Here is a 23,330-nt window from a genome sequence, read left to right as displayed (position 1 = left end):
GGGAAGTCAATAAAGCTGAAGACTGGAGGTTGAAGGTCTAGTCCCATTATTTCAGAGGAACATGGCACAGCAATGCCATCATCAAGGTTACACTACAACTTTTTAATGTTATTTATTCTCCTCTGTGCAGTCCACAGTTGTTTATATATATATATATATATATATATATATATATATATATATATATATATATATATATATATATATATATATATATATATATATATATTAGGTAGATAAAGAGCAGGGCTCAGCATTGGTGTGAAGCGATTCATCAGTGAGCGATGGTTTTAGAACAGGTGTCTTAATTCAGGTTATCTCTCAGCCATGCTTTATCTGCGGTTCTGTTCTTGAGTAATGGCTGACATAGAAAACAACGGCAGTGCAGTTGTTGTGTAATGTCAGTTTTACACCAGATGAAAGCACTCTAAGTGGTGGTGCTCTAATTTCTAAACTATCTGAATATTTGATAATTGAAGCTTTAGGGTCGTGCAGCTTTTTAGGCCTTAAATACGGAAATAATAATAATAATAATAATAATAATAATAATAATACCTTTTAAAGGGAAGTGTCTTTAGCCACACTGGCCTATAATTTCCACTACGGGCATATTCTTTTTAGAAATATTAAAAAAATTAATGAAGTAGGTTCTACCCCCAATTTATAAAGCGTGAAGGATCTCTTCATGGTCCCAGTACGAGGAATGTGTGTGTGCTCATTTGCATGTATTTGACTCCATAATAAATGTAGGACCTTGGCAATTTGCTCACTATGGAAGCCCAGTGTGTTTGCACATCAGCTGTAAAAAACAGTTGAATGGAAGGGGGAAGTATGGTAAGTTTTGCCCAGTTCCTGGTGAATAGACAGTTGACCATCACAATATTGACCACCATCGCAACATACACAAATATTTTTTCCCAACACACACACACACACCACGAGACAGCTATGGCCAAAAGTTTTGCATCATCCTATAGAAAAAACGAATGAATGAAACCTGCTGAATGTTGCTACGTTAACATATTGAATTACATACCGCTGTGTAGTTTTCCATATACTTTTATGAAAAGCTGACAAGTTGAACAATCTGACATTTCGAAATCTAACATAAAATACTGTACTACTATCATGGCTTCCAGTAGACTTGTGCGATATCAATTTGGAGTTTCTTTGATACATGAGGTAAAAGATGTAAATGTTGTTCATTTATTTTTTTATGATGTCTCAATCCTAAAATTCTAGGTGATGCTAAACTTTTGGCCACGGCTGTACACTACATAAAAGTAATCATTATCTTTTTTTTTTTTTTTTTTTTTTTTTTTTAAATCTGTTTCTAAAATGACCATTATTGAGTATTTGTATTGTTCTGATTGAGACCTATGAAAGTAAGCTTTATGGAAGTATTTCTTTAACTAGAACCCCTTAAGGGGTGTCTGTCTCCAATGTGGTTATTTACCAAGACCTTCACAAGCACTTAACAACAACAGTAATAGAGTAAAAACCGCAGTTCCATTAGGATATTAAGATAATCAGACTGACAGACTAGAGATGACTTTGTAAAAGGCAGCCTGCTGTGAAATTAAATGTATTTTAAAGACTTTTTCGCACTAAATAGTAACTTAGATGAATTATTGCTAAACCTGAATGATTATATATATGATTTTTTTTAATTTTTTTTTTTTAAGTGCAATAAGATTTTCAGGGAGTTGACATTTGCTGCATGAAAATTAAGTCTGGAGACGGGGTGGGGTCTACTAAAATGTGATGTGAATCAGAACGATATGTAAAACACTATGGGGACTGTTAATTGAGCTCAACGATGGCTGGTCTAAGTACGTCTGTTTAGTGACTTTATAGTCCCCTCTCAGACAGAAACGCACTAAAGAAACGCACATGCAGACTCCTGGTTTTCATAACCTCAGTGGTGGTATTTAGATCACAGTGTAGATCAATTAAATAGACCCCTATATCCAATTTTGTTGAACTGTTATTTGTCTCTTATCTCTGTATTGTTAGGATTTGTTTTCTTTGCAGTCTTTTTCCTGTGCTTTATTGTATCCGAGCTCTGTTCAGTACCCCGAGTCTGTCTGATACCTAAAATGCTTTTTAAAATGACACACATCTGCCTGCATGGGATATGTTTTCTTGTGTGTAGGTTATGTAACATAACTGCTCAATTCAACAGAGAAAAGGAGCTTCGTGCAGATGTGAAATTAATTGAGATTTCTGAATGTGTCCAGTCCAAACAAACCTAAAACTCACACAGATGTTTTCATGTGCTCTTAGTTCAAAATCTTATGGGTTTCTGGAGCACAGATTCTGTGACACAGCCTGAAAGTCATCTTGAATCTAGTTTCTGATACACAGTTCACACATTGATGGGCTATTTTGTACATGTGTCGACCTAGTTTAAATCAAGTTTATCACAATTTAAGAAGGTTAATGAGGTCACTTTTTATATGTGATCTCATTCATTCTGATTGATTTTGCCACCTCGGTCTAACTATTTTGAACACAAATTAAACAGCAAGAATCGAAAGTGGTTCAAAATGCAATTTCTTTTGATAGATGTAGATTTGTTTTAACAAAATAAGTTTTGATTCAAAGTATATTAATTTGGATTATGAACACATGCATTGATCAGGCATACAACAGTAATTGCATATTCCCCTGAATACAGTAGTATGTAATGTGTGCCTTCTTAATGTACAAAATGTTAACCCAAACCAAAAGACTAGTGCTCTATTACCAGTGAATATTTCATGTAGTTCTGATTAGAGGTTGGCAGGTATGGGGTTTACATGGTACCGTCACTCCCCATTGCATTGCATCACAAAAGCAACATTTTTGGCCATCTGATTTGACCTGCCCTTACTGCTGTATTATCCCTGTACAAGAAAGACCTCCACAATGCTCTTTTGTAGTTGTGTTTTTGTTATGGCAATTTGCAAAGAGGAAGGGGGCTGGGACAGGCAGTGCAGATGTTTGTTTTAACCACACTATGGAAGTTGTTTCACCTGTAATGGAACACAGCTGCGGGAGTGGACTTGTCAATGTTGGCCCACTAGTGCAAGTTTTCTAGTTTTTAAGGTCATTTCCTCTCTATGCATTTTTTTTTCCAATTTATTTCAGTGCTAAACAACATGCTGAAGTTGGTTAAAGATGTCGCTCACAAGAAAAAATGACCCTATATTAGCGAACCTACATGGCATCCAATACACGTGGGGGAAAAATAAAAATGTGTCAACAGACACGTTGATTTCTGCAGATATACTCTGGTAGTTCCATTAAAGCTAAAACAACTTTCATAGTAAGTATTTTTGCCTGTAACTTGTAGGAAAAATACAGAACCTGCTCAATAGTGAATGATGAATAGCGATGCTTTCTTCATGGAAGGATGCAGACGCTAAACAATGTGCAGTGGATTTAATCATTACAAAAAATATAAAATGTGCTGATTTATGATTCTCTATTATTTTCTTATTCTATATAATCCCAAACACTCATTCATAATGCAATGTACAATTTATAACAACACGTTTCAGCTGGTTTCTTCGGCAGTGTACAGTGTTGGAGGCAAAAGCAGAAACAAGTCTACTTGACTTAATAGTTTTACCTTGTTCTACATTCTGATTTTTAATTAAAGTTTGGGTGGCACGCCCCTAAAATAGTACAAAACGTGTGTAAATCAATATGTGTCTTTATCTGACAATGACCTCTGATGAAACCATGTTGTACCCAGAATTTCTGCTACCGTTTTTGAGTACAAGCAGACTTGGATTAATAAATAGATTTAAGAGAAAGTTTAATATATTTCATTCTGTTTATTAGAAGTGGCTTTCACCAGGCCGATACCTGCTTCAAGAATCTAGAAACAGAACAGTGTGTGTTTTACTGCATTTCTGGGTTTCTTGTATAATCTTGGTTGAAATAAAGGGGTTCCTAATTTCTGCTGTCTCTCATGTGTTTGATTTATTCATTTGATATTTTCAGTTAAGATGCATAGCTTTTAAAAATGCATGCAATCTGCGAGAAAGCACTGAGTTTTGTGAAAATCCAGTAGGCACTATTGTGATTGCGTTTCTTTGTTCTATCAATACACAAACGGGACTGGAATGGAATTGCAAACACTGAGCCCAGAGGATGACTGCTTGACCAGTCCGCGGCCGAATGGTCCATCAGTGTTTGTGCGGTTCCCAGTAGTGGATTGATCTCAGAAACTTATGAGATACTCAGAAGCCAGATAAGAAATGTTCTGATGAACGCCTGTGCTAAACGGTTTGTTTAATTGACTTGATTTCTATGATAACCGTAGAAACGATACTGAAAACAAGTATGTATTCACGTGGAAACATTTACACAGAAACAATGAATCGCCAGTTATGAGTCTGAAACAACAACCTGTACTGCATAAACATAACCATATGCTGCCATTGTGTGGCCACATTTAGTATTGTACATTGAAACACTTCATTGACGTGGTCTGATGGAGGGTTGCATTCTCAATCCATGTTTACAAAAATGTTTCAACTGTATTTATGAATTTTGGGTCAGTGAGTGACATAAACGTTAGGTCAGTCCAGACGCTATGTCTACTTTTTTTTAAGGCAAGAAAAACGTTGCAAAATGTATTAAATATGACTCTAGGTTTGCTATTTTAGCTAAACGCTGGGAAATATTTGACTGGTTTGTATTGTGTAGATATAAAACTTAAACCTTATCATTGTAATATTTACACGCACCAGAACTGTCATGGAAACCGCCCAACACAAACATCCATTACTTACCCTGATGTCTTTCCCAAAGGGATTCTTAGTCTATTAGTTCAGTACTGTATTGACAAATACATGGAAATGAACATACATCGTTGTTTGTTTTGTACTGCTGAACAACCATTCGAATAACATACATGTTTTTTTCTTTACAAACCTTCTGATTAAACAGAGCATTCGACATCTGTCCACTGCCTTTCTTTAATTCTGCCATGTTCATAATAAAAAAAACTAAACAAGTAACTAAGTTGCTGTAGCAACATGTCAACTTCTTCACTCGTCTGCTTTTCTTCTTTGTTGTAACTATGTAATCCTTAAACACAAGCTACACTAATGTATTACGCGTTTTAAATCAAATACAGTAAGGGTACTGTATGTTTACAACAATCTATTTACAGCCCTTCACATAAAACTCTGTTGTAGAATAGCGACAAAAGATGTCTTTATTGGTTATGCATTTTATATTTGTATATTCAACTTGCAAACACTACGCGGCCAAATTCGCGCATAAGTGAACCCTCAAATATAAGCGCATAACTTTATAGACATTTATATGCAGAAAAGTGCTCAAGCAACTGTGCATGGTTACTTCATGGTAGCTCAAAGGTACTTGCCAGGGCTGCGTCTCAGCGGTTTCATTTGCGTGGCTTTTAACTGTAGAGAAAAATGATGATTGCCAAAGCTTCATGTAAACCAAGCCACTGAAAAGCTTTCATAATCCGTTTTAGGTGGTCCTGAACGCTGTGCCAGTCGGCAAATTTGTGCCCCCGAGACCAGAGTGCCCACGACGGAAGCTGACATAATTTGGCATGTTACAATACATAATTAATGAAATTACTGTCATAACGTTTGTGAGTTTTATTTATGTTATTTTTACATTTTGGAATAAGTAGCTAAATGACCATGACCCCTTTTGTACGAAATATGTAACATTTTATAAACCAAGGCACTTTTAACCTTGCCTGGGGGAATTCAAAGAACGGGGCTTGTTTTCACAGAAAAAAAAGTTTTTGAAACTGTTGCTAACAAAACTGGTGACTTTCATATGACCAGAATACAGCGCTAGACAGAACAAAGGTTTGTTGAAAGAACGAAATATTCCCAAGTTCAGTATGAAAAAAAGAAACAGTGTATTTACTGTTTCTACAACTGACTAGCTTGACAAGAAAGCTACCGTGATTGTCGATGGTTGCTTTTTAAACAAATAAGAAAATAATATCTGCACCTCCTTCTAAAAGAAAACAAATAATACAAAATAAAATGTGGGAATACTCGACATAAGCTCACATGCTAGGGTTCAAATCGTATCATGTTTGTTAAGAGTCCTGATCCTTTGAGGGGTCAATTAAATAATTAATTAAATAAGCCCCTAAGCAAGACATCACACTACAAACTGATATCCTGGCGATTGCATTCTCCGGCAATGTGTTTATATTTATAGTCACCAAAACGTAACAGGAACCTGTGTTTTCGTAGGTTCTATAAAGGAAAATTACAAAAACAAGAGGAGGCAATTGGGCCCATTAATGTTCGTCCGATTCCTAGTAGCTGATCCATCCCAAAGCTTTGTCAAGTTGAATCCGGGGATTCTGCACGTTACTTGATAACGCATTCCATAAACTAGCCACTCTTTCTGTGATTCTCTCTGTTACCTTCAGCCGCCACTTTCCTACTGTTTGGGTCTCTGCGCTGAGCTTCAAATACTGACACGGATTAACTCCTGTCGAATCCTTTTAGGATTTCAAAACTGATTGAGTCTCTCCTGATCCTAAAGAGATTCAGTTCACTCAACCTACTCTTCAAACAGACTCTTTTCAGCGCTGGGATGAGTCTGGCTGTTCATCGCTGGACTCTCTCCAGAGCCAAAGTTGAAAGTGCGGGCTCGCCAGTACGTTAAACAACCCCAACGTACGCTCCTTTGATTTGTACTCTACACTTTTGACTATATAGTGAAACAGGAGTGTATCATTGCTTTTCAAGGTACCTAGGAGTTCTTGTGAAATATTAATACCTTTTAAATAACTCAAATCCGCTGCATCCAAGTTATGAGAATTCAACGATTCACTGTGAAAGATCTGTCAAAATGCCAACACCATAGCTCTCAAGTTAACAAACGACAACAGGAATGTATCTCGTAGTGGTTCATTAGTACAAAGTTATTTTCTGTGTTTTATTGAAAGTTAGAATGCTGTGCGTCTAATACTATAACAGATATATTTTCACACAGTTGAATCAAACTGCACGAGATGGCATATCTTATATTGTTAAGAGACACCCTACACACGCAACGCATTCATTTATAAGAAAGTGACATTAATGTCAATACAAGCAAATCAAGACTGTGTCAGTGTCAGTTGAGAGGCAGCGGTGGCCGTATACTTTACTGTACAGCCAAACCTACTGTTTGTCTTTTTAATTACCTCTCCATGCTGTCTGGGTGCTGAGATATCTGAATCCTTTATGATTGTTAAAATTACATTTAATCGCCACTTTTCTGCCCAATTGTAAGTAAAAGACTGAACAACTAAAGCTTCTATCTTATCAATAACACAGTCAAGGACATGCATTGAGATGCATCCAATAAGATTCAGTCCTGCCATACAGCACTGCCTGTGTACAGAACTTTACAACACTACTGTCCTTGAAATTAATTCCTCTGGAGCCCCTGCCCCCCCCTCCCCCAATCCCATTGACCTCCACTGCCTCCAGGCCCCTAGCCAAATCACTGAGCCAGCTCCCAGCAGCCATCATTAAACAATGTGGAAAGACTGTTTTTAAAAACACAAATTTTCACACTGTCAAAACAGATCCTCCGTGTTAGCTTTGCCGCAGACAATGGTATAGCATGCAGTATGTCACGCGCTTCACACATGAACTGGACTGACACTTCACCTCTGATCAGTCAGTTTAATAAAGTGAACATTGAGCTTTAGTCTTCAAAAAACTCTTATATGTCAATGTTTGGAAAACTCAAAAGCTAAAAGTGGTCTGTTATCCTTTATAACCTACCTGACACCTTGTCCCCCGAATCTGGAAGTAATACCTACTGCACTCCACGAGGAAAACAAAGCCCTTCAGTGATGTGCTGGCTATTATCTGCTAGTCGTCCTAAATCAAATTCAATATTTATTTCATGCTGTTAATGGGAAAAACATTGAAATTAATAGAGCGTTGATACACATGGTCAATATGGCTCAGGGGCTGCAACATGATAAAAAGTTCTTTGTTTCATTTGGGATTCAGCACACAGCATCTCAAAGTTCTCTGGAATGGATGTGGGTGGATTAAAACTAAAGGCAAGATTTCTGACCCCACAGAAATTAATGCCAAAGATCAGCTTAAGTTTATATATATAAAAAAAAAATTCAGTGTGGAATAAACTGGCGGATTCTACATCTCACATGATCAGAATGAGTTTGACTACATAAACGAGAGAGAGAGAGAGAGAGAGAGAGAGAGAGAGAGAGAGGGGGAGAGAGGAGAGAAAGGGGGAGAAGGGAAACCGAGGGAGAGAGCAAGAAAAGGGGAGAGAAAGGGAGAGAGAGAGAGGAGCAAGAGAGAGGCTTGGTGTTCTGGATACTGTGGAGAACTATATAATTCAACTAGGGATTGTAGCAGAGTCTTGCAAGCACTAGTGAATCAAAGGTAAAAAAAAACAAAAAAAAACAAACTGAAATTGGAGTTTCTGACTGGGAACCTTCGACATATTGAAGGTAAAAACATAAACTGTGTTGAGGAATTAACTGATGATTTGTTAACTAATTGTCCATGAATTGATATGTATGATATTTAATTTTGAAAAGATTTGAATGTGCATTTATCCTTTTCATAATCCAGCAGGAATTATTATTATAAAGAGGGATATGAGGGAGTGAGGAAAAGTTTTTTCTTTGTATTTTTTTTTATCTATTTATATATTTGATCCTGTACATATTATTATTATTATTATTATTATTATTATTATTATTATTATTATTATTATTATTATTATTATAAGCATTTTTCACCAGTTCAAAGCAGCTAAAATAATCTCATTTTTGTTTGCTTGCTATTTCAAGAGAAGTTTCCAGAAGTTTGTAATTACATATTGATCCCATTTTGTTTGGTATTGTGTTTGACCACAAAGCAGTTTTTACTATTTAATATTTTCCATATATCACTATACATCTTCACTATATTAAATTACATATAGCCACATACTAATATTCATTAAACTAAACAGATTGTAAAATAGAAATATCATCAAAATATTTTTTTAATGCTACATGTGTTAAAGCTTTGTGAAGAGGGTCCATATGTTTAAATCATTTGCTCAAGTCTGTACCGGTTACTAACTCCAGGTTTTTTGAAAGGTGAAAAACACCATTTTATTTCTGTATGATTTAAATATTAATTAATAATCAGACCTAATATACAATTAGACCTTATATATTTTATCTAATTTATAACATTAAAACACTTGTTTACAACTCCAACGTTCTTAAAGCCAAACTGGTAGGAATGTAAGCTAAAATTCCCCTCCCAGTACTGAAAATCCCCATTTGGAGCTTCTAAAAAAACCTGATGCCAGATTCTGAGCTTCTACAAAAAAAAAAAAAAAAAACTCTGATCCCAAACAGCCACATACTGTCCAATACAGAGTTTCAACATCACATTTCACTATTTCTGCAGTCTAGTCATGTTTGTCTGTTTTTAATACCAGATTACTCTCCCTCTTGTGGTGAGGCAGAGTCATTGCGGTGCTTGGCAGTTCAAGTAATTAGCATGTTGACTTCAGATGCAGTGTACTGAATTTAATTTGGAGAAACTACATGACCATGTGCTAGAGAGACGCAGTCTGAGGAATGTGACTGAATCTTCTTTGTAAATTCACCTTGTGTATTTGTTTCTGTCATCAAATTTCAGTAACTTTTTAAACCTCAGGATTTCAAAGCACCCAAGTAGCCTTGATAGAGGCCTGAGAATCATGTCCAATCTTCAAGTACACCAGTGTAACTATTAACCTGGCAGATGTCTCGCCCCCACCCCATTCTTAACATGTCCTTGTTCCCCCTCAGAATGGCCAGCTCTGTTCTCAGTCCCCTGTACTGCTGCTTGCTGGCAGTGACTCTGCTGTGTTTCGTGACAGAGCTGATCGTCAGTCGGCTGTGTAACTCGCTCATCAATACGGTGGACTCCTTCCACACCCTCTTCATCTTCCTGCTCCTGTGCCTCCCCGCTGTGGACCGCCTGGCTGCCCGCCACCTCGGGGCCCCCTCACGCTCGTACGGCTGGAAGAGGCTGCGACCCCTGGGGGCCATGGTGTCTGCTCTGCTCCTCGCCTCGCTCTGCATCTCTGTCTCACTGGATATCCTCAGCCACCTCCTGCGACCACACCCCATCCAGAGGCCTGCCCTGGCAGGAGCGGCTGGGGCCCTCGGGGTCCTCTTCAACCTGGCCGTGGCCGCGGCGCGCTGGGCAGGGAGGTGGGACCCTGCGGAAGTGTCGGGGGCTGGAGAGGAACCCTCAGCAGGAATCGTTATGGAAGGTTAGTGTTGCAATCCTGGCCCTTTTATTCAAGGACATGTTGTCCTACCTTTTATTATAATCACTGTTCCAATGATTTGCAATGCTGTTATTGTATTTAACCAGGCAGTTTACAGGGTGTCTTGTTTGTATATTTCCTTCAACCTTTAAATGTCATTTTATTGCTTTCTTTACAACAGTAATAGCGCCTATCATCACACGAATTCCAAAGCGCTTCACACACACACACACACACACACACACACACACACACACACACACACACACACACAAACACACACACACAAATGAACAATTAAACCATTCAATTAAAAACAGTCTAATACAGAATTTGATAAAAACAGAAATTAAAAAGTGATAAAAAGGTGGTTTTAATTGTAAAAAAGCTAGTTTGTAGAAATAGAACAATTAACAGAGTCTAAAACAAACAAAAAAAAATACATCTTGAAAACAGCTTCCCTGACAGAAGAAGGTAGAGCATTCCAGAATTCAGGAGCGTTCCATTTCCTGTACTATTCTCTGATGTGTGCAACCATTCCGAGACAATCCAGCTCTGTATTGGAGGAACAGAACCCAGAACCGATCAGAATGAAGCACCATCAATATTAATTATAATGACATTTGAAGCGACTTACTCTTGAACTTAAAAATACTAAAAGAAACTTAATAAATTGGCATCTTTAAATTATTAGGTTTCCATAATTTAACTTATTAAGCTTACATTATTCGCGATGCTCAGGGTATAACACGTCCAATCTATGCCTGTGTTGTCTTGAGTTGGGACACTGCTTGATTTTCTGTCTGTTCTTTCCCCAGCTACTGATGTGAAGAGCCAAATGGATGAGAGCACCTGTGTAGAAGAATGTGCCCACAATACAGACAGCAAAGTAGGAGAACACTGGACACAAATACAGTCAACACAAAGCACAGCGCTCAGCACTGTGACTTCACTGCTGTACTGCAGCTCTGAAGCACGCTCTGTCTCCTATACTGACCCACAAGCAGACTCCGATCCCAGTGACGGTCAAACTGACACCCAGCTGGATAGAAAGAGTGAGGAGCTAGGTTACCTTGGCAACCCAGTCATCTCACCATGTTTAATTAGTGAGTGTAGCCCCAGAGCAGTGGAGGATGGTGGGGGACTGTTCCTGGGAAACCCCTATGCAGATAAGCATACCAGTGCAGCACAGTCAGAAACAACAGGTAAGGAAATGAATGAGAGGGGGCTACATGGAGGGTAAAACATTCGCTTTTCAATAGTGTTCAATTAACTGTTTAGTTACAGATTACTATAATCTGATTACATTTTCAGTAATTTGTTACTGTAATGGTTCCTTTTTTCAGACTACATTTTATATAAAAAATAACATGGTTACTTTTAGTAAAAATATTTTTTTAAAGGACTACACCTAGTGTAGATGGAAACCAGAAAGCGCTTCAACAGTGCAAGTCAACCCTCACATGTCAATTTCTATATCATCTTGCTAGAAAATGGGGTCAGAGAAGAGAACGAGTGGGTTCAATAGTTGGATCTTCAAAGAAGATTTCGAGCTACAGCCTGGCCAAAACCCCCAAAACAATATCTCCGCAACATGTAGAGTGTGTCTGAGAAGCAACTTTATCGCTGTAACTAGTTTTTTTTTGTTTTGTTTTTCTTCAAAGTAATATGTTTTTTGTTCAAGGAACCTGTGACTGTAACAAATTTATTTTTTAAAGTAACTTCTCTGACATTGGTCCAATTACAATTATAAAAAGAGTATGTTTAATTCTGGATTGCCATCATTGTTGGGTGCATTTTTACTTTTTAAAAGATATTAGGTATTAAAGATTTTGAGTTAATTGTTTAACTTCAGAACTCTAAGGTAAAACTAAGTCAAGTAGACAAACGTCTTGAGCAGTGCACTGAAGAAAGCTCTGTCCTAAACGATTGTCTACCTGGCTATGTTTATCATAGGGTTAGCTTAGTAAATAGCTAATTCTCCCATTTAAAAAAATGTAATTCATAGAACTATGCATATTCCATATTTTATTGTACAATGACATTTTTCTTTTTCCAAATACTTTAGCCAACGGGGAGGTTGAAACGGAGCAAAGGTCAATGCAAATTCTGAAAGATATGGAGAAAACCCACAGTGGTGGCATCCTCTCTGCTCTGGACAAGGTGAAATGCATCCTGGGACCTTTACTAGTGCTGGCGAACGGACTGGTACATCTGATGAGCCACGACTGTCTTTACAGTGGGCACTGCCACCTCTATCTGTACCTGGACCCGGCGTTCTCCCTGGTAACCGTGGTGATCTTGCTCACCACTGCCTTACCCTACCTCAGACGGTACGGCTTCCTCCTTCTCCAGGGGGTTCCAGTCCATATCCGCCTGGAGAGCTTGAGAGAGCGGATCCTGAAGCTGCCGGGGGTGCTGGTGATCCACGAGCTGCATGTGTGGCAGCTGTCTGAATCATACACTGTGGCGTCGGTCCACGTCCACTGCTCCTCTGTGGTAAGCTTCCCAGACCTGGCTGTGGAAATCAAAGAGCTTTTCCGCAGTGTGGGAGTCCACAGCTCCACTGTGCAGCCTGAATTCTCTCCAAGACTGCAGCAAACAGAGCAAATGCTGGGTCTGTGTGACCTGGCCTGTGGGAGGGAATGTGCGAAGAAGCTATGCTGCCAGTGGCGGACAGAGAAGGAGCAACAAGGACCACCTCCTGGAGAAGTCTTAGGCCTTGAAGAGCATCCCAGAGAGCTGGTCATTGAGAATATGTACCTTTGAATTGGGGATTTCCCACCAATGCCATTTTTATTGTTTTGTTTTGTGCATGTGTGTAAGTTCATGTAAGGTGCAGGATTTTCAGTCTTCTCTGTTTACACCGTAGTAATGTCAGCTTCTCCACATTGCTAGCTAGCCTCAGGCCTGCCCTGGACTGGAGGGAGCAGTTCAGTCTCCATGCCTCAAACCTGCCCTTGACTAAAGGGGGTACCCTTTCTCTTAGGGGGTGAGGGAGGGAGCAGTTCAGTCCATGCTTCAAGCCTGCTGTGGACTCAAACCTGCCCTGGACCGCCCTTTCTGTTAGGTAGGGCTTGAGTAGCTCTTTTTGAAATTTCCAGCAAAAGGTACCACTGCCAATTGTTCCAAATAGCGGGTCCAGTGATGTTTAGTTTGAGACCACAAAATTCATATCATCACTTGTGCAACTTTCACATGATTTGATTGGCTTTTGTAATGCTAAAATTTGCATTTCCCGATTATCCATAATTCTATAGCTACTGCTCACCTTAACTCAAAATCTACTTTTGTATATCTATAGATCTATATGTGTGTGCGTGTTTATGTTTCCTTGCCACTGTAAATCATTCTGTATGCTGATCATCATCTCTAATTCGCTACTTGCTTGTCATTTTGGAAGTGGTTTTTACTTTGCTGTCTCTGTAATGCTTCTGGGGGGCCATCACTGAAAAACTTCCTGCGAACAAATAAAGGACCCGAGTTTCGCTCCAGGAAGAATGAATTACCCCACAGTGTCTAGCTGGAACACCACACTGAGAAAACTCGTTTGTCACAGCCTGGGTTCTGTAATGCTGGAGAAAGCCAGATTTCTGCATTACAAAGCTTCCATTCTCACTTCAGAACCATTCAGGGTCTCTCTTCTTTCACATACCTGCCAATCTCTGAGACACAAAACATTTTTTTTCTAGGGCAACTTACAAAGAGATGCAATGTTAAATTATATAAAGTGTATTTACCTGAATTAATCAAAAATGTGTAAAGAACTGAAAGAAATTCAACACAAAAACAAGGGCACTGGTTATAATTCTGATGATAGTTACAGGCTGGTTTTATGGTTGGGTCTTTTAGAACTGAAGAGTATTCTGGTAAAACTTTATTTCCCACATGTTCAAATTCACCTAATTATGCTTAGAGTCCCAGAACCCCTGTAGTGTTCACAAGAAACATGTTACTTTACTGTCGCGGTATCCCTTGTGTCCGTACAGCACCAATGGTTTTAACATATCTAATTGTTCTGATATATTTCTATTCATAGGTAAATGTGCAGGTCCTTGGTCAGTGGAACTCAGCAGTGTCTTCTGGGTTGAAGTATGTTACTGGCTGAAAGCATAGCAGTCAATTGGGAAAGCAGCTGATTGGCTATCAACAGTAAAGAAGCCAGTGATGGGGTGGGAACAGTTTCATTCTCCGGGAATGACCCAGGAAGCGCAAGACAGTCTAAAAGCATGGCTTGTAAACAGAGATTTCTTTAACCTACTGTAGTACCAGATTCATGTTTTAAAATGAAAATACTGCTTTGCTATGTGTTTCTTTCAAAACTACACATTTGAGACCTGTATTGAATAGTGAAGAAACAGAAATGCACAATACAGTGTCTGTTAACATGCTAGTGAGGTCTTTAAACCCAGTGTTGTGACATTAATTGTTAAGCATGACACATGCATTATTCTTTTACAATGGTTTTTAAAGGGTCGATTACAATGTACTTGATGTGCTCAACCCTGCGATTGTTAGCAGTTAATACACTGAAAATGTTTCCTTAAGCCATTAAGTGCCAATTAGATTCTTCTTTGAAACACTCAGAACACGAGCTGTATTTGAAACATTGCATTTAGACTTAACTTGTACAGTTAATAAAATTAGAATAAAAGAGAAAGTGAAAATAACTGGTATATGTCAGTTTAAAATGTTCCAAAAATGACAAAGTAGCCTGTCCTCAAACGAGGACAACAGCACTTACTGGGCTAAAATAGCGCATGACCAAAACTGTGCAAAGGGTTTCAAACTCATTCCTTCACTAACCCCATGGCAACAGCATGCGTTAAACATGCCTCGCCGGTCCTCTCTAGCTTCCCCTGCTCAATGTCTGTCTCTGTCCAACACCTAAGGTTGTCTCGTAAGACAACTCGACATGTTTGTCGATTTCTGCTTGCTAACTATGTTTTGTTGTAAACACATGTGAAGATGTACCGGGGTTGTGTGCTCTACTAAAAAGGACATGTTAACTTAACTGCATTTTACAGGAATTGTTTTGTATTTGCTATGTAAGGAATTGTTGTTGTTATATCATTGTAATCAAATATCTCGTTTGATAAATGTTGTCATTTTGGAATAAAACTAACATAATAAAGCAGACAGTTGCAGCAAAATTAGTGTGAAATCATATTAAATGATGTACAATGAAACACGCCGCTTCTCCGGGTCTGCCCCGGCTTGTAACACTGCAGACCGGGTGTAATGCTATATGGACAGTGTGCACGGGGGCCTCCTCAGTGTTTGCAGTTTCTCACTCATCGCCTCACGTCACTATTGGGCTTGTAGACAGTGCATTATCCACGACCTTGAGCGTGCTTTGTGTACAAACTCACAATGCCATTGTCAATATTCAACCAGGCTGGACTGGAGTATCCCACCCGACAAAATCATAGAGATCCTGTCTTGCATTTTAAACAGAGAAATGCATCACCCTATATTTGTAGTATTTTAATATAATATTCCAAATGATATTACTAAACACACACGGTTTAACAATTCAATAAGAAGTTACAATGCCACGCATTCCCTTTTAAAAACAGATTGTTGTATATTTATCCATTACTGTATCTATACTGCGGTAAAGTGAGCACGATACTCTATCTGCAGTGCTGCGGTAAAGTAAGCACACTCTGAATTTTCATATCTATCTATATATATATATATATATATATATATATATCCGTCCAAAATCAACTGTTTATGACAATTTAAAGACGACCCCTAACTAGAAAAGGTTTGAAGAATTACGTTTTTATTATCCAATCACCGGGCAACAAACGTCTGTACAAAAACCTTGGGGTTTTAAAGTAAATCAACCATTGGACATGTGTTTTGACTGCTTATAACAATCTCCAATAAACGTCTAGAAAATAAAGACTAGAATTACGCTAACCCAATCGTTTCACTTCGTGGGCGGGACCGTCTATAGGAAGTAGAGTTATTTGCCCTTGGTCAAGAAACGTGCCTCCGAACTAGAAACTACTGGTCAAGTAAGACCTGTGTTATTCCTGTATGCTGTGGTGAGTGTTCTGATTTATTCGTCCATTATTATATATTGCAAATATCGGCGCTTTTTTAAATGTGTAACTGGGAGGGAGTCGCATTTCTTTGCAATAAAGCCGGTGAAACACGCATAGTGGACTGCAGGAACGTCTCGGTTTGTTATCTCTCATGTGTCTTTCACGATTATTAACTTTTTCAGATATGGTTTTAAATCGTCGTTCTTTGCGTTTTAGAAGCTTTGCCACTGAAATGAGCTGCAGAGATATCTGTAACAACAGTGGTGCCTCTGGCCATCTCTAAAAGTCATGCCTATCAATAAAAGGCATTTTTTATTTTATCATATCAAAAATAGTTTTTGGCTTGTTGTGATTGTACACAGTAATGTCCAGAATATCTACTTTGCTATTGTAGTCGACGTGTTCTACAGTCAATGATAGAACATTGTACTTCAGTGGTGGGATGCAAGAATGGAAATACATTACTTGGCAGTTTGAGCCGTTTTCATAATTTGTATTATGAACAGAAGTAGGCATACATACACTTGTTACTTATAAACAGTGGCAGATTAAGCAATAGGCTTGTAATGGATGAATCTGCTATGCCAGAGGAGTCTAATTTAACGTCTTTTTCCATATACACAAATACATACTGCAGTAATTTACAGACTGATGGCAGGTTTTCTGGTTTGTTAAAAAAAAAAAAAAATCAACCGCTTAAATGTAAATCAACACCCCTAATGGTTAGTCTTTTAGCTTTTATCTCGTATGTGATGTTGATCCAACAGAAGGTCAATCTAGTGCCTGTGCAAACCAGTTCCTATGAAGGCTGCTTCCAGGATACTAGTTTGGGACTGAGAAAAGGGGTTTTGATGTGAGCATTTGGGCAGAATGGTTCCTTGTGCGGTGCATACATGAGGATTAATTCTCCAGTCTGTGGCTGTAGTGCCAGTATTCCTTGCAGATGCCTCTTCACAAGTTCCCTCCGCGGGTCTGGGAAGCTCTGAAGCTGAAGCAGGGGATCTACACCCGGCTGCCAGGGCACTACCTGCGCTCCCTGCAGGAGAGTCGCCCGCCTGCCGCAGTACACTGGAAACCCCTGGGGGTCAACTCCCGCGTGAACCCCAAGACAGGGCATCGCGAGCGGGTGCAGGACGTACCCATCCCTATCTACTACCCCCCGGAGTCTCAGGGCGGCCTGTGGGGGGGCGAGGGCTGGATCGTGGGGTACAGATACGCCAATAACGACAAGGTGAGAGAATCACTTGGGGGGGGGGGGGGGGTCTCCACAGAACAGCAGCATTCTCTCTGCTATCCCTGACTTACTGGATATTAAACATGACATGTTCCTGAATAGTACATCTTTTTAAAACCAATGCATGAAGAATGACTCCAGACCCAGGGGAGTTTAAGAGCTGTGTAATTCTAGTGTGCTTGTGGTTTGTTGGACAGCTCTCCAACCGTCTGAAGAAGGTGTGGAAGCCCCAGCTGTTTAACAGGGAGCTGTACAGTGAGATTCTCGACCACAAGTTCAAAATCACAGTGACGGCGCGCACTCTGGACCTCGTCGACGCAGCGTATGGGTTTGACTTCTACATCCTGCGGGTAAGCTTCCACAGTAATGAAGTTTAGAAACTCTAGGGAAGAGAAAAGTCTCGACACTCTTCATTCACCTGCTGGTCCAGCTGGATGTAAAGTAGCCACGTGTCCTGCTGTTGCAATGTCCCTTCAGGACGTCTCCAGCACACATTCTTTCTAATAAGAATTGTGAACTGTGTTCCATGAATAAAGATCCTCTTGAAACTGTGCTTTGACTGTTGCTTGCTTTATGATGAGATGTTTGCAACCAACTTCTTCCACGCAACTCAGTCTGTAGTCTGGAGAGGCTGAGGTCTGACCTGAGTTCACAGAAAAAGCTCAGAAGTGTCCCCTTGGGCCAGGTACTTTTCATTACCCTTTACATTTTTATTTAGATTGGCCCAAACCCAGAAATTACTTGAGGGATATGACTGTTTCTTTGCATTTAAGGAATTATGTCTCAGAATTCTGCATCTTTCAAGAGAGCCACCTAAGATTCTAACTTTAATCAGACAGAACTTCAGTAGTACATTTTGTAAATCAGCCTGCATATGTATTAACATTAGGCCTTAAATAGTTTTGAGTTACCACACCAGTGAAATATCTAAAGGATCTGTAATTTTTATATCGGTATGTGTTCTAATCTCTACTCAATAACCTTTCACCTTGTTTTTCAGACTCCACAGGAAGACCTGAACTCAAAGCTGGGGATGGACTTGAAACGGGCCATGCTGTTACGACTAGCTCGCAAAGACACAGAGCTGTACCCTGAAAACCCAGCAAAGAGAGAGACTGTATTTAACAAATACAAGGTGAGAAAAGGGCTTCAATACAGCTCCAAGACTGCTTCATCTGTGAACTGAGGTGCAAATACCTGTTTGAAACCAATCTAAGCACTCCATGCACCCACACTGTAAGATGTAACAGTTGCAGAACCACACCAATGGAAATGCCTATAGAACCACAGCATAGAGCTGAGACAGGCTGTTGAGCCCAAGGTGTAAAAATACATTTATATGCTAGAAGCCATTGCTGATGTGTTGCTGTTGGAACTGCAGTTTTTCCCGTTTGCTGTTCCCAGGAGTTTATGATCCCGGCAGAGGAGGCGGAGTGGGTAGGACTCAGTCTGGAAGAAGCTGTGGAGAAGCAGAGGCTGCTGGAGAAGAAGGTACGGTACACATTAGTTCTTAACGTAACTGAAAACTACAGGTATGATCCCAGCATGAATTAAAGCATTTTGTAATGAAGATAGGAGATCCACATAAAAACCATAAAGTAATTTCAACCAACACACGCAGTCAGTCAGTCAGCCAGGGGAGCGAAAGGAGGGGGCGTGGATTGAATCGGCCTACCGGTGACTTGCTTTGTTAACACGCATGCGCAAAGGCAGGAGCTGCCAAATCACTAATTCATTCGATTTGCCTGTGCCTTTAAAGGGCAGAGTCTGGAGGCACACTCATTCACTGTTGTTAGGGACAGTCAATGTTTCTAGCTGCCCGTCACAGACCTTTTTGAAAGTGTCTGACAGGTATTTAGCCCGTAACAGAAACGCTGACACAGCTGGGCATGGCAATGTAGAAGCCAGTTCAGCGTGGTAGTTTTGAATCTCGCCACTAGAGGGTGTCATCTGAAAGAAAATGGCTAACTGACTACGTTGGTTGTAATGGTTGTATGGTTCTTTGGGGTTCTTTGTTGATAATTTTACATTTGCTCTTTGTTTGTCCCAGCTGTTTTAGCACTTTCACAAGTGCCTAGGATGACAGATGTCTCATTTTATAGTGTCTCCCTCTGATAAGAGTCCTCGGCCTACGTTTCATTGTTAATCTACGAGTAAAAAAATGGAGATGGGATTCTTCACAGCAACACATCTGTTGGTCTGCTTCAGAAAAACATCATCATCCTTTAAATATGCAAAACAATTTTTAGAAATCGTCTGTATTGTAATACCACAAATCACATTTACTGTGGTTTGTAGGAGTTGGGGGTGGGAATAATAAATCATCAGTATACTCCAGTTATTGAAATATATTTATTCCAAATAAAATAATTTAGAAATAGTTATCCACAGGTAATACTTGCAGATACAGCTATGGCAAAACATTTTGCATCACACTATAGAATTAACTAACCTGCTGAATAATTTTACATTAACATATTGAATTACACACCGCTTTGTAGTTTTCCATATACTTCATGAAAAACTGACAAATTGAAAAAAATGTGAACTCGAACATGAAGTACTGTACTACTATTATGGCTTCCGGTAGATGTTCATTTAGTATTTATTTGTTTATGTCTCCATCCTAAAATTCTAGGCGATTCAGAGCTGTCTGGTAAAAACAAAAACACACTCACACCCCAACTCTCCATTACATAGCAGGTGCCATGTTAAAGGTGATACAGACACTGAATGAAAGCTGGCATGGTTCTATCCTTGATCTCTGTCCTTATCCCTCTGTCTCCAGGACCCCGAGCCGCTGTTTAAAGCCTTCGTACAGGATTTGGTACAGGAGCTTACCGCCCAGAAGCTGTCCGAGCCGGAGATTGTGGAGAAGAAACACTGAAGAGGGAGCCTAGCGTTCCAGGCAGCTTTGCCAGGGCAGAGACCAATATCAGGTACCCACTGCATTGTATTGTGAGCTAGATATCAAAGCCTCAAATCTGGAATGGCTCACACTGCTCTGCAATGGAAGCTTTACTGCCATCTCTGCAGGGCCAGATCTCAGGAGAGTCCAAGGACCCTATGTGACACCACTGCCTTTGCTCCTCTCCCAGTAAATATCTCCACATTAAACAACCCGCAAGTTACACGTTTCACAACTGGCTTTACTCGCCGATCTCATTTTGGGTTTATTTAATTCGGAATACCTGTGTTTTTTTTTGTTTTTTTTTTATAAGCCTGGCTTTGTAAATTGTGTTTGGAAGAATACATCTGTACATAAAATTCCAATAAAATATCAATAATGTTATTTAATGATTGTTAGGCTGGTCTGTTTATCCATCTTATGTTGGCTGGACTCACTGGAAGTGCAGTTGTTGAATATCACATTGAGTTGCTGCCAGTGTCTTGTAATGTAATGGCTAGACGACAGCAATGGAACTGAAGATTCATGTGTGTTTGAGTAAGTTGGGGGGGCGGGGGGCGGGGGGCGGGGGGCGGGGGGAGGTTTGCAGGCTGTTGGAACCCCATCTCTCCAAGTGGCGCTGATGGTGGAAGTCGCAGATGAAGGATTTGAATCTATTATAATGTCAGTAGGAGGAGGTGAATTAATTCCAAATAGCAGTAGGTATACAGAAACAGTGATCTCTGGCTCTTGTGTTAATGTCTGGCTGCTGATTGGTTTGTAGACTGCAGAGTGAACCGGCTGCAGCTACAGTTTGATGTTGGAATGAAATAAGATTGTCCACCAGATGGTGCTTTTCGATCTCTTCTGAAATCTCTAGTCCAGTGCACAGTACCTAAACACCCAGTTACACTTGCAGAACCTATTTGTGAGACAGAATTGCCTATTGCCTATCTCCTTGTGGTCAGTTGTGAGTTTTATATTCCACACTTTGTAATTTTGAATGGATTTGTTATTATTCTCTTGCTGTGCAACAGAACCTGGAGATATCTGGAAGCACCTGTCTTCCTGTCATTGCATATGAAGGTCTACCTTCATATTAGTAACATAAGACAATTTATCAATACTCGTTCAGTTCCAAGTAGCTGGGTCTTAAAGATTTCAGTGATTCACATGGCTAGGTAGCCAATTCCATACCCTCACCACTCTCTATGTCTCCTTCACTCTGTCCTGTCCATCTCCACTTCATTTACATCTGTGTCCTGTGGTCCTGGTTTCTGTCCAGCGCCTGAAGTATTGGTTAGGGTTAATTTTGTCAACTCGATTGCTATAGGGGTTTTAATTCCACTTGATAAAGAGGAACTACTGAGGTGGAAATCAATCACATCAACAAAAAGGAGATCCTGTTTCTTATGAAAGAGGCTGTAACTCCAGCTAGACCTCCAGTATTACAGAGGAAAATGCTACTAATACAACAAAGAGCTAGAAACATTGACTCATGTCTTTTCTGGAGTTTGTTTTTCTGTGTCGGCACCGTGGATTTCTGACGTGTACAGTCCCCAGCCTATCCCAGTTCCTCTTTCACACAGAGATTGTGGTCAGACACCAATAAGCATTCACACTTCACAGTTGTGGCACTGAGGATATCTATACTCGTACTGCAGTCTGGGTATATGCTTTCCCATGGGGAATTAACGCAGGATAGCATACACTGTATTAGACCATCTTTATTTGGGTCTCAAAGGCCCAATTCTCACGGTCACAAGCCGTAAGTTTTCTCCTGATAGAGCAAGCTTTTTATTGTTTTTGAGATTATTTTTACAATTAACAGGTGTCATTTTTAACCAAAGTTGTTGCGTATCTCATAACAATTCCAGCCAATCCTATATAATATTTGAAAATGTCAGGCCACTAAAGACATATAAATAACGAATTCAAAATGAATTAACAAGACACCTACTGTGGAATATCCTTTTGAAGAGTAAGTGGTTCCAAATTGAACTTTCCTGTGTTTTATTTTTTAATCCGTGTGTTCAGGTGCTTTTACCTGAGTTCAGGAGTTGCTCTTCACCTCCAGACACCTGCCTTGGACGTGTAATACAGGCTAGCTCAGTGGCTCTCAACCCAGTCAATTACTTAACTAGACCCTTAATTGAACTGATAATTTGCTTAATTAGACCCTTTTAATTGTTTTCAGCTCTTAAACAGTTGCAGAGTTCAAGTTAATTATATAATTTTATAGCTAACTTGAAATCTGCAACTGTTTAAGAGCTGAAAACAATTAAAAAGGTCATTAAGTAGGTCTAGTTAAGTAATCGAGAGCTCAGTTGGAATGAAAACCAGCAGACACAGTGGGTCCCCAGGACCGGTTTGGGACCCCCTGGGCTAGATCAGACAGTGATATCTGGTATTACACTTGGTAAAACAAAGCTCCCAATTTACTTGCCTTCTAGGAAGTCTGTTACTGCTTTACCTCCATGGTCATTTCACCCCAGCAGTGTCCTGTGTCTCAAAGCATGTTATTGGCTGAAAGCAGATCATTCAATAGAGAAAGCGCCTGATTGGTCATTGACAGGAAAGAAGCCAGTGAAGGGGTGGGGACAATGTCACCCTCCAAGTGAAATGACCCTGGAAGTCAGTCTAAAAGCATAGCTTGCAACAGAGATATCATGTTTTAAAATGGTCCCAGTATATGTCTGTTGCCCCTGCATTAGTTCAATTACAGGATGCAGGCTGGGTACTGTGGAATTCTTGCTGTTGATAGTATTCATTTGGTGTGATTAGTACTGTGGTCAGAGAAAGAAATACCCTTATAATGCCATTGGTAACCGGGAAGGAGTTGTGTTACAAATCT

General features: G+C 39.7%; 2 protein-coding genes across 4 annotated transcripts; both read left to right on the top strand.

The window, feature by feature from the left end:
- Window positions 1–8,244: 8,244 nt before the first annotated feature.
- On the top strand, window positions 8,245–13,397 carry LOC117395260 (proton-coupled zinc antiporter SLC30A1). 2 transcript variants are annotated; one of them, XM_059005090.1, is made up of 4 exons: window positions 8,245–8,485; window positions 9,901–10,299; window positions 11,115–11,501; window positions 12,365–13,397. In XM_059005090.1, exons 2-4 carry the CDS (start codon window positions 10,071–10,073, stop codon window positions 13,063–13,065), a joined length of 1,317 nt encoding a protein of 438 aa, XP_058861073.1. In that variant the 5' UTR covers window positions 8,245–8,485; window positions 9,901–10,070; the 3' UTR covers window positions 13,066–13,397. The 2 variants fall into 2 exon arrangements, with proteins under 2 accessions (XP_058861073.1, XP_033850039.3); XM_033994148.3 differs by having other exon boundaries at window positions 9,830–10,299.
- Window positions 13,398–16,229: 2,832 nt separating this feature from the next.
- On the top strand, window positions 16,230–20,881 carry LOC117396006 (large ribosomal subunit protein bL28m-like). Of its 2 annotated transcripts, none has more exons than XM_033994713.3 (6): window positions 16,230–16,355; window positions 17,281–17,586; window positions 17,787–17,939; window positions 18,590–18,724; window positions 18,994–19,080; window positions 20,378–20,881. In XM_033994713.3, exons 2-6 carry the CDS (start codon window positions 17,299–17,301, stop codon window positions 20,474–20,476), a joined length of 762 nt encoding a protein of 253 aa, XP_033850604.1. In that variant the 5' UTR covers window positions 16,230–16,355; window positions 17,281–17,298; the 3' UTR covers window positions 20,477–20,881. The 2 variants fall into 2 exon arrangements, with proteins under 2 accessions (XP_033850604.1, XP_058861072.1); XM_059005089.1 differs by having other exon boundaries at window positions 16,238–16,355; window positions 17,268–17,586.
- The last annotated feature ends 2,449 nt before the right edge of the window (window positions 20,882–23,330 follow it).

This window comes from Acipenser ruthenus, chromosome 30 (genome assembly GCF_902713425.1).
Source record: "Acipenser ruthenus chromosome 30, fAciRut3.2 maternal haplotype, whole genome shotgun sequence".
Lineage (NCBI taxonomy): Eukaryota > Metazoa > Chordata > Actinopteri > Acipenseriformes > Acipenseridae > Acipenser > Acipenser ruthenus.
Note: the sequence above shows the minus strand (reverse complement) of the source record. Positions and strands in the feature narration are given on the sequence as shown.

Coding starts and splice junctions, on each gene's coding strand:
- LOC117395260 (XM_033994148.3), top strand. CDS start 9,831: ATGGCCAGCTCTGTTCTCAGTCCCCTGTACTGCTGCTTGCTGGCAGTG. Junction 10,300..11,114: donor AGCAGGAATCGTTATGGAAG/GTTAGTGTTGCA, acceptor TTCTTTCCCCAG/CTACTGATGTGAAGAGCCAA. Junction 11,502..12,364: donor AGCACAGTCAGAAACAACAG/GTAAGGAAATGA, acceptor CAAATACTTTAG/CCAACGGGGAGGTTGAAACG.
- LOC117396006 (XM_033994713.3), top strand. CDS start 17,299: ATGCCTCTTCACAAGTTCCCTCCGCGGGTCTGGGAAGCTCTGAAGCTG. Junction 17,587..17,786: donor GATACGCCAATAACGACAAG/GTGAGAGAATCA, acceptor TTTGTTGGACAG/CTCTCCAACCGTCTGAAGAA. Junction 19,081..20,377: donor AGAGGCTGCTGGAGAAGAAG/GTACGGTACACA, acceptor CTCTGTCTCCAG/GACCCCGAGCCGCTGTTTAA.